The sequence below is a fragment of the Morone saxatilis genome, unplaced genomic scaffold (assembly GCF_004916995.1).
Source record: "Morone saxatilis isolate NCDOM2014 unplaced genomic scaffold, NCSU_SB_2.0 Contig1, whole genome shotgun sequence".
NCBI lineage: Eukaryota > Metazoa > Chordata > Actinopteri > Moronidae > Morone > Morone saxatilis.
Window position 1 is genome coordinate 6,173,018 of NW_023339651.1, and position 11,416 is coordinate 6,184,433.

At 41.7% G+C, this 11,416-nt stretch overlaps 2 protein-coding genes across 2 annotated transcripts in view; one reads left to right on the top strand and one right to left on the bottom strand.

Annotated features, from left to right (window-relative positions):
• Positions 1-1,089: 1,089 nt before the first annotated feature.
• LOC118325586 (E3 ubiquitin-protein ligase TRIM39-like) lies at positions 1,090-2,752 on the top strand. The gene has a single exon (XM_035658308.1). It carries the CDS (start codon positions 1,090-1,092, stop codon positions 2,749-2,751), a length of 1,662 nt encoding a protein of 553 aa, XP_035514201.1. The 3' UTR covers position 2,752.
• A 5,474-nt stretch (positions 2,753-8,226) lies between these two features.
• Positions 8,227-11,416, bottom strand: part of LOC118333525 (calcium/calmodulin-dependent protein kinase type II subunit gamma-like) — a 24,616-nt gene continuing 21,426 nt past the window's right edge. The window contains exons 13-16 of the mRNA XM_035669215.1: positions 11,066-11,141; positions 10,792-10,886; positions 10,067-10,303; positions 8,227-8,743 (exon numbers count right to left, since the gene is read on the bottom strand). Coding sequence (XP_035525108.1) covers positions 10,071-10,303; positions 10,792-10,886; positions 11,066-11,141 — 404 coding nt within the window. The 3' untranslated portion in view covers positions 8,227-8,743; positions 10,067-10,070. The remainder of the gene's footprint in view (positions 8,744-10,066; positions 10,304-10,791; positions 10,887-11,065; positions 11,142-11,416) is intronic.

Below are 11,416 nucleotides of genomic sequence, written 5' to 3' on the forward strand. Positions count from 1 at the left end.
AGCATAAATGAGTCAGCTTTTGGGACATAGCTGAATAATAGGACCAATTCTTCTTCAAAAGGCTCCTTTTTTAGTCTTTTTTTCCACACTTCAGTTTTTTTTTATTAAATGATGAAACTGCACACAGCTCGTCCATTTTATTTCATGGCTCTGTATTTCACTCACGCTCAAACTCTTCAATTCCCTTTCATTTCTGGAAGACGTACTAAAAAGATGTACTAAAAGTATTCATCATGCAGTATTATTATCTATACACTATTACTATTATTGCACTAACATGTAAGCAGCACTTTAATGTTATGTCTGGTCAAGGTGGGTTAGGGTACGTTTATCTACTTACTATACCGTATATATTCATATTTTATTTGTAAATATTTATTTTATCTAAAATCTGACTTAGTAATAGAGCTGTCATATAAATGTAGTGGAGTAAAAAGTATATTTTTTCTCGAATGTAGTGGAGTAAAAGTATTTTTAATTGCACTCGAGTAAAAATAGTTACACTACACCTCAGCCCAATTTTATACACATTTATTGTTGTATCAATGAAATTCTGCATATACTCTGGTGTGGACAAAAATCCAAAATATAAATGGCATAAAAGAATGAGAGAAAGCAGTTTTTAGACGAGTACTGGTCATTTAAAGGGTTAAGTCACATCTGTGTAAAAACGGGATATACAGCATAGCAGCATAAGGGTTGGCAGGAGTGTGAAAGGGAAAGAAAGACATTCAGAGTTAAGATGGTGAACTAAACGGTTAATTGCTGCGTCATTTTGTAATTTAGGTTTGCAGAGCATGTGCTAGGGCTGTTTTCACACCCTCAGGTGAGTAGATAAAATACATCTGTGTGAACTGGTGAATATGTATGTGGTCCTTCAGCATGATGTTAGATAATATGTTTGTCTGCACTCATAACTCAGAGTCTGGAGTCCGGTGACAAAGTAGATTTATCTAAAATAATCTGGCTTATTCGATGTGTTAAGAGTATTAAAAAAACACAAGCTCACATATCATTTTGAGAGATGAAAAACAAAAGCCGATATATTTTCCAGGAAGTAACGTTGTGGTTTTACGTAATGTTGCAGGCATGGCTTCCTGCAGCAGTCTGTTGTGTGAAGAACAGTTTCAGTGCTCAATCTGCCTGGAGGTCTTCACTAAGCCCGTCTCCATCGCCTGTGGCCACAACTTCTGCAAGGCCTGTATCGCGGGATACTGGGACAACAGCAACCACTGCCAGTGTCCACTCTGCATGGAGACATTCGCGAGGAAACCAGAGTTAAAAACGAACACGACGATCCGAGAAGTCTCGGATCATTTAAAAGGGATGCGAGAAAGAAGTAGTGATGAATCTAATTATGTAGACAAAGCCTGCGACATCTGCACTTTGGGGAAACTGAAGGCAACAAAGTTTTGCCTCGAGTGTCTGACATCTTTTTGTGAAGTTCATCTAGAGCCTCACCACAGGGTTGCAGGACTGAGGAGACACACTCTGCTCGATCCCGAGGTCAAACTGGACAACAGGATGTGCAAGAAGCACAATGTTCTTCTGGACGTGTTCTGCCGGACGGATAAAGAGTGCGTTTGTCAGCTGTGCATCAGTGAGGACCACGACACTCACAACACCGTACCACTGGAGATAGAGTGTGACAAGGTAAAGAGACGGATTGGAGAGACGGAGCTCAGAGTGCGACAGATGATGCAGGAGAAGCTGCAGAAGATCCAGGAGGTCAAGTATCTGGTGGACCTCAGGAGGAGGGACGCCCAGAAGGACATATCGGACAGTGTGCAGGTGTTCACCGCTCTCATCGCCTCCATTAAAAGGAGCCAATCAGAGCTCATTTGGGTGATTAAGAAGAAGCAAAAGGCAATGGAGAGAGAAGCCGAGGGCTTCGTTAAAGCTCTTGAGCAACAAATTAGTGCACTGCAGAGAAGATGCACAGAGCTGGAGCAGCTCTCGCACACCAACGACCATCTCCACGTCCTCCTGAGATCGCCATCTCTCTGCAGCCTTCCACACTTGAACGATCAGCAAGAGTTCAGCATCCAGAGCGGCGAGTATGAGCAGAACGTCAGGAAATCTTTGCGGAGCACCATCTCCGAACTAGAGGAGACTGCGAGACGAGAACTTTTCAACTTTGAAGACAAGTTTAACAAGGAAATGGAGAAGTTCCCCGATCAGAAGCTGCAGTGGGTTCGGCACTATGCTGTGGATGTAACTCTGGACCCGGACACTGCACATCGCTCCCTCACTCTCTCCGACGATGGGAAGGAGGTGAGGGAAGGCAAGTTGCAAAAGAGACCTTTCAACCCCAAAAGATTTACAGGGTTATTGGGTTCATCAGTTGTAGCAAAGGAGGGATACTCCTCAGGAAGGTTTTACTTTGAGGTGCAAGTGGAGGAGAAGAACAAATGGGCCATCGGAGTCGCTAGAGAGTCCGTCGACAGGAAGAAGTGGTTCTCAATATCAACTCAACACGGATACTGGACGATAGGGCTGGGAGATGGCTATAAAGCCAACACTGCTCCTTCGGTCTCCCTCTACCCACGGAAGCTGAAGAAGGTCGGGGTGTTCGTGGATTACGACGAAGGGGAGGTCTCCTTTTATGATACAGAGGGCAAGTCTCATATCTACTCATTCAGCGGCTACACTTTTACCGAAAAACTCTTCCCTTACTTTTACTGCGGCATCGATGATAGTGCACCGTTGGTTGTAACTGCTGTGAATCCGGAGGACTACAACCAAAACTAAAACTTTCTTAACCTGTTTGTGGTACTAAGGCTACATTCCGACTGCAGGCACAAGTAACATCACAAATCACACTGAATCTGATCTTTTCATTTTTTTTCAATGCAACCTGAGCCACATTTAACGAAACAAAAGCCCAACAAAAATAAATCAGAATTGACTGCAAATGCTTGCAGTCTGAATATAGACTAGAAAAACAAATAAAGAGTTTTGTGTTTAAAAAATATTAACTACTATTGGGCAGTGTAGTTTTCAATAAATGCTACTCAAACAGGAGTAAATAGTAGATTTGTTGGGGACCATTTACAGCCACAGACTAATACATTCTACTAAGCATCTAAATCAGCAGCAGTGAGATTGACTTACTACTATTGCCTTAGTAAATGTTCACCAAGTGCAATAGAGATGGTAATTTGTTTAGCAGCTAATCTATGACACAGAGGAATAATGTACATCAGGCAACGCTACACAGACAATACTTGTTAGTAGGATCAATTAAATGTTGGTTTTGGTCATTTTGAGGGATTTGTTGACAAAAATAAGAAAAAACATGAATATCTTTATTACCCAGTGTTTAATGAAACCTGAAGAAGTATCATGATATATATTAACATCTTGTAATAAAACTCATGAATGTTGCTTTACTGTGATGTTGCCTGATAACCTTGTTTTAATTTCTGACCTAAACCACTACACCGTCTGTCTTTCACTTGGTAAAACAAAAGCATATCACAGTATGTCAGCGAGCATTGTCTTGTGATGAACATGTTTCCATCAGTTGTCGCTGGAAACAGAGACACTGAGGATAGAGATGAGTACCTGCACTGCTTACTTGATGCAGTCATGATGACTGTGTATATAAATCAGACATTTATGGAATAAAAGTAATACTCTACAAAAAGGTTTGTGTTTCACTACCTCTCTGTGACTCTTTCACACACCATTGCACAGAGATCTCAGGGATCTTTTACAGAGGTTGAGATCCAGCACCCAGTTTTGGAGTTTATTTATGAAACTAAAGACATCAATGATCTACTAAGTGGTCTAGATGCTGTATATCAATAACTGTTTCCATTCTTTCATTTCTCTCATTGTGATACAGAGCAACAGTGAGCTACACATTATGATTTATAGAACTGGAGTTACATTCAGGTAATAACGTAACATCACTGTGTCTCATTACTGAATATAAAACTACCTATCATTCTTAAGTAAGCTTAGCATAAAGACTGGATACAAGAGGAAACCACTTAGCTGGGTCCAAATGTAAAAGGAAACTGCCTATCAGCACCTCCATAGTTCAATTATAAACATGTTACCCTGCTCCCAACCATGAAATAGTCTGCACATTATGTCAGTGGTTCCCAATCTGGAGGTCACCAAACCTTCACAGGGGGTCACAAGGATTTTAAGAGGGGTAAGAAAACTTTAATATACACAGTAGGCCTGTATGTCAGCATTTTATTCATTTCTGTGAAGAAAACTAAATGAAATTGTTATTGTTTGTTTGTTTGTTTGTTTTCCTGAACACAAACTTTATCACTCTCTAATTGTTCACATGTTCACCATTTGGGTTAATTGTACAGTTGATTAGTTGTTCTGTACAGTTATTGTTATTGCATTGAATATAATATGAAATGTGCATAAAATATGTTGCTAAAAAAAGGTCTCTTAAGGAAAAAGGCATGCCTGTGTCAAGGAGAAGGGTTGGGACACTGCCTCTATATAAAACCATTTTGGTTTCTGTAGGCTATGGATTAAATAAACTAGATATACTGTATTATTAGTGAGATTTATAGGTGGTACCTTTTTACAGAGTCAGGTTAGGTCTTTGTGGTAAGCTAAGCAAACCGTCTCTTGACTGTAGAAGTTCATGTTTAGAGTACAGGCAAAAAGGCTTTTTCTCATAAACTTATAAAAACAGAAAAAACTTTAAATTTACCATCTTACTTGTTTACTAAAAATAGATTTTCATGGTTTTTCAGGACCACCTTTGAAATAAAAAACTATCAGTGAGCCGGTGCTACTCAGGCTTATAAATGACTGGAAACATTTGTATAAATTCTGAGATGACAAAAAAAAAAAAAAAAAAGGAACCTGTCCTTTTAGACCTCAACAAAGTCAAAAGTAATTTAGATTCAGGTGACTCGTTCTGGGTCAGCTATTCTCCTAATTCTATTGACACGAAGAGTCGGGGGTCAGAGAGAGCTAACAAGACACATTCCCTCAAGAGTTTCTCCCTTTTTGTGTCTTTGAGAAAGTAAGAGCGAGTGTCGAACTTAACCAAGTGCTGAGCCCCCTCATTAATCACACAGAAAGCAGAGGAACCAGTGGGAGCTGTCCTACATCCCAGGGACACACACACACACACACAACACACACACACACACACACACCTTAAAATAACTGGGACCATCATAAATAACACCACAAAACTCTTAAATAAGGGCTGCAGCATTACTCAACACCTCACAGTGCTCGATACAGCTATTAAGAGCACTGGAAGACAGGGCGATGCACGAGCTGTTGAACAGACAGCAGTGATTGTTTTATCCTATTTGTATGTTAATGGCCTGGAAGCTATGCAGTGTTATGCAGGGATTAATCTGACTTTATGTGATGACAGACAAGTATGGAGGGCAAATATTGTGCCAGCTGCGATGCCGGGTGGTGTTCAGAACATCCAGCCAACCACAGACCAGTCCAGCCAGAGCCGGTTTGTTTTTACTCAAATCAAAACCTTAATGCTAAATGTCACCTGAAACAATCTAGTTTCCCTTCCTAAAATTGGACAAGAGACTACAAGAGCAGATATTCAGCATGACTAATCAATGTTGCAGTGTTACATAATCAGAAACGTGTGTTGCATATCTCTATGGGCTCCAAATTTGGTGATTTCAGGCTGAGACTCTGCTGATGAAAGCCTCTCTAAATCCAGGCTGGAAAGGTCAAAAATGCACAGTGATCGGGCCAAAAAAAGAAAGAAAAAAAAAGGTCTGTTATGTCAGTTTGGGGATACATTTTGTCTGGACAGTAGGTATGTGGTACCAGACGAGTGTGAGAGACAATCAGTTCAGAAAGCATGGAGTTAAAAAGCAGCCAGGGTAAACATAAAACAGTTTTTGGCAGGCTGTTTGGTCTGGGGATGGATGGAGCACATTTCCAGGAAGTGGATGCCTTTTCCAGTACGATATTTGTTGGAGAAGGGACAAAAAAATGTTTCCGTATGACGGCAAAAACTAAAATCGGACGTGACGAGTCGGTGGCCAACCTAAAGAAAATAAACGAGTCGAGAGAGACAAACCAGTGCTGAAATAGTATTTTTATTAAATACTTTCAAGATCCAAGTTCGAAGAATAACAAAGCTATGATGAAGACCAACTAACACTCAGACAAACACTTGATAGTCGTCAATTCATGGTTGTATTTCATTGTACATCATGATCATGCAAAAAAACTCCAGCATCCATGTGAAGGCTGGGGGAGAAAGCGCAGCCCAATAGTATATCATTACAACGCAGGGAAAACGCTAACATCGAGGGCCTCATACCAAGCTACGGCTCCTGAATCCTTTTTTTAAAAATTTTGCGTTTTTTTAAATATTTTTCATGTCACCTATTCAACATTCTGGATGGAGGAAATTCTTATTTCAAAAGATGCAAATATCATATATTAACACTAGCTCCATCCTTATTCAGGTAGGTACATGGTAGAAATGCGTAACTGAAACATGCATATAACTAGGTCTCCCGCTCTGGTTCAACAGTGTAGGTCACAAAAACCTGCACACCCACACCAACTCTTTCTCTCTCTCTCTCTCTCTCTGGCTTTCACAACTCCTCTCAACTGAGCAGGCACGATTTAAAACCACCAAGGGTAGATTACATTTATAAATAATTTAGTCTCGATCAATCTATGAATCGCTCAATCTGTAAATTTTGTGTTGTCTTTACTTCTTCCCTCTTTTCCCTTTTTTCTGTTTTTTTTTTTTTATTTCCTGTGTGCGAGGGAGAGTGCAGAACTCCAGCTTGGCAGATCGGCAAATTACCAAACGACAAAAGTTAACAGCAACAGCGACGACAACAAAAAAACTCAAACCAGTAACACGGGAACAGAGAAACGACAGAGAGAGGTACAAATAAACATCTCAAGAGTAGGGACTCGTTGGTACACAGGGTGGGGGGAGAGGGAGATATCGGAGGGGAGAGGGGGAGAGTTTTTAAGATACGACTGTCGCGGATGGATGGAGACAATTAAGCAGCACAGCAAGGGTGGCACCGTGGTCACACAGCAGTGGTGCAGATATGTTACAAAGCCTAAAACACACCACCAGGCGTGTGTGTGTGTGCATATGATATGAAGAGACGGCTCACAGCATTGTGGGAGGAGTTAAGGACACTATGATGAAGGTCTTCATGTTTAAAAACTCTAAAAAGAGTCTTGTTGGGCACAGGAGTCACAACTATTTTCAACCTGTTATTTCTTTTTCTTTTTTTTTTACTCCCCGTCTCTAAAGAACAGCTCTTACGGCCACGGGACTTTTACGAGCTGCGCTAGCCCACCGTGTGAGTGCGTGGTGTGTGTGTGTGAAGAGCTACCAATATTTTAAGGAAGTACTTTAAGGAGGAGAACTATAACAAATTGAAATCGGTGAGGAAAATGTTGCTCCTAAACTAGACTGGGGGTCACAGAGGTCACGGGGGGTTCCCATGCCCAGATGCACAGGATGAGTGTCTCTTAGATACATGTACATATATTACACTTTTCTACATATATCTATACATACACTGTATTTACACAGTGATTATAAACAAACCAGGCCCTTGCAGAAAGCAGAGAAAGGGAGCAGGAGGGGAGGGTTAAAAGAGGGAATGGTTTAAGAGAGAGAAAAACGGAGAGAGGTTGGGGATGAATGAGGGAGAGGCGGCGGGCAAACATGCAAAACGCAGACGCCTTTCCCGGCGCACTCTGTCCCTCCACTGCATACAGACACAACAGAACGTGTTAACGCGTGCAGGTTAGCTTTAAACTTGCACAATAAAATCCCTCTTTTTAAAAACTCAGCTGCTTTAAAAAGGAGCCTCGAATACAGGATCAGTCAGACGGAGAAATAATTAAAAAAAAGAAGAAAAAAAAAGGCTCCGGTTATTCACAGGAACGCAAAAGGGAACAGGACGCTAAAAATAACAAAACATGTGACCTCAAAATCAGACGCCCGCCCATCCCCGCCCCACCCAAAATCCCACAACAACACGATTTTCCGTTCGGTCGGAAAAACAAGCACACAAACAAAAACACGTAAACACATAAAAAGCCTAAAGTTCTACACTTTGGTGCTTCATGTTTTTGATATCAAGTTTCTCTCGTCATCAAGTTCTCTGACTGAGCCGACTTGATTTTTTTTCCCTCTTGAATTCAGTTGGGGAAAATCTCCCTACATCTTTACATCAACGTCCGGGTAACGAACACTTTCTACCCGGTAATCCCTAGAATGCCAAAAAAATGTGTCCAAAATCTCAGCTGCTAACCTCACACTCCCTTCTGTTCCTCCCTTATTAGATAGTGAATATAAATGCTTGGTTGGGTTTTGGTGGTTTCTGGTACATCTAGTCATAATTTACACAGCATATTCATAACTCATACTCATAAACTGTCACAAGTTCAACTGTAAATCCTCTCCTCACGCAGGACGTCTCATCTCGCGCGGGCAGAAAAAAGATGGCTGCCAGGGGAGGGATAGAGGGCAAAGACGCGCCCTCCAATCAGGCGCCAGATGCATGCATCATCCCATGGGGGCGGTGTCTTGTGTTCAGCCGGCCCCCAGCAGGTCAAAGGGGGGACAGGATTGGTTGGTAACGTGGAGAGGGATGCGATCTCGCCCGGCCGGGCTCCTGGCACTAGCCAATCCACGCAGAGGACGTGCCTCTTAAACACGCTCGCTGAAAAAAACTGCCCCCCAAAACACACACTCCAGTAGACTGGAGGCTCAGGACCACTGGGGGGATGAAGAAGAGGAGCAAATTAGTCTGTGTTTACTCAATATGCTTCACTAGTGGCTGCAAATTGTCTGAAATGAACCCAGCATAGTTTAAAGAATAATTCTAGTTTACTTTTGGATCTTATTTTCGTAGTTTTGGCCATTGTTTCAATCAGTAATAATAACTTTGCACATGTGGGAAAGATGCAGAACGTTGCCAAAAAAGGAGTCGAGAAGCACGAACAGTCGCATGATCAGACAGGTTTTAAAAAAAGTGTATTTGGGAGCATTAGTTGGCCTTTTAGAAAGGTAGGTAGAAGGCTGACAGGAAATGGGGGGAGAGTGTGGGGTGGGGGTTGGCAGAGGTCCCCAGCTGGACTTTATTCGAGGACGTTGCGATTACATGGCAGCTTCTTAACCTTCAAGGCCACTGAGACGTCCTCAGACAGGTTTTAAACAAACCTCCAAGTTAGCCAAACGTATTTAAAAAGGAGAAAACTACTATTACCTAAACTGTCTGTTGTAGATATTTATCACAGTTTACACTCTGACTTTAAATTATATACTTAATTTAACCTTTTGTTATTGCAATACTTAGAGTTATGAGCATTATTGTATATTTCTTGTAGTGTTCTCAGTGCAATGTTATCGTCATCGACAGAACTAATGGCCAAAGATAAGAAAATGAGACCCAAGTTGTAATAAACCACATTTTTTTTCCCTTTAAGACAATCTGTGATCCAAACGTAAGCCGAGTGAATCACCTTCACCTTCAAAATATCAAAACACATGACTGCAAACTGCCAAACTGGCTGAATTTTAATATACCTCAAAATTATATGGTTGAGAAAATTACAGATTTAACGTTTTAACAGCCAACTGTGAGTCTGTACAGGTCAGTGTTGCTGTTAGAGTAGATTAAATGTCCAGTGTGTAACATTTAGGAGGATCAATTGGCAGAAATGGAATAAAAGGTAAAGGTATGTTGTGTTTTTATAATCAGGTCCTTTTCTACAACTTCACCAGGTTTTTACAGTAGTTTAGAACGGACAAACCAAACACTGGCTCTATAGAGGGCCTTTCCCTAGTTTCTCCTACATGCTTGCAAGGTGAGGGTGAGGCGAGGGTGTTGTAACCTGCAATTACATTACTAGATGCCACTAAAAATTGTACACACTGGTCCTTTAAATTATCAAACCTATACTTGAAACCTTTCAAATTATTCCGACAACAGAAGGCTTTATTTGTGTTCTGCATTTGATGTAGTGTATTTCATTGCCATTTTCTAATTCTGCCTATAGTGGTTTGTTTGTGTGTGTGTGTGTGTGTGTGTGTGTGTACCTGATCACTGTAGTGGTGCAGCAGGCGCTCCTGAGCAGTGGAAGTGAACATTGAGCCACTTGCCCTCGCGGCGATGCCACACCCTGGTCTCCTCCGATTGGCTGGAACGAGGGCGGCCCGTGGTGTCCACAAACTGTGTGAGCCGGATGTAGGCGATGCACGCAGCGTCCTCGCCGATCAGGTGCACGTGTGGATTGAGCAGGGTGGTGTGCACAGGCTTGCTGTTCTTGCTCAGCACTGGATGAAATCAACGAGACAGAATATTGATCCTTACATAGCAGATAGGCTAATGGATTTGGGGGTTAACAGTATTTTTCCCTTATTTTCTGTATTTGAGGTCTCTTTGGTTAATGTGAAAGGTTCTTAGATGTACAATATGTAATTTAAGTTAAGAAGTAGGGATCATGGGAGTTGTTGTCTGTCATTGCTGTTATTGCTTCAGCTTCTCCCGGTTAGTGTTCATCGTTTAGGAGGTTTTCTACTTGGGCCGAATTATGGGCAGAGGTCAAACAAACAAGACCCGGTGATTAAAACCGTCAAAAACACTGAATAAAGCAGTTTCACCTTTAAAAGCAGTCAAAAGACGACAGATTTACTACATATTTACCAAAAACTGACAACACTTTCCGGTGCTCTTCATCCTATGAGATGAAGCTTCGCCTGGCCAGAGCTCTTGGCAGATTGAAATAGACAGACGTATTGTGTGTGTACAAGAGGAGACTTACAGTTTTCAAAGTAGAACTTATGGAAGTCCATGCCCTCCACCAGGTTCCCCAGGGCCTCGGGTTCAAAAGAGGTGAGTCCAGGATCGCAAATCCTCCTGAGAAAGAAAACCAAACGGGTGAGAAAGTAAGAGTGGGTGAAAAGATGAAGACATTAGAGCGGAGAAACAGAGAACACAAAGAGCAAGAATAAAGACAACACTAAAGAATGCCGTTAGAACATTACACGCATTCCTCTTTGTACTGTTTTTCATGAAACTCATGCAGTTGTACTCACGTGTAGGCATCGAAATCTCCATTGTTAATCGCTTCAATCAGCTGCTCCGTTATCTTGATGATCTCCTGTTTACGAGCTACAGAGAGAGCAGGCGAGAGAGAGAGACAGACAGACGGTAAATGATGAGAAGTCAGTTAGAAGATGAGACAACAATTAACTATGTGGTGGTTTTGCTTGATGACATTTTCTGTCTCGTCTCTTTCCTCTGCGGCTACAAGCTCGACACTCGTCTTTAACCTCATTGCTTGGTCCGAAAGCAGCTCGACCCTCATCACTGTCTGTCGCTCTGCTTTCACCTTCTGTGCAACACAAAAACTGACTAAACACTCCTCTCTGCTGTGTGAGCACACA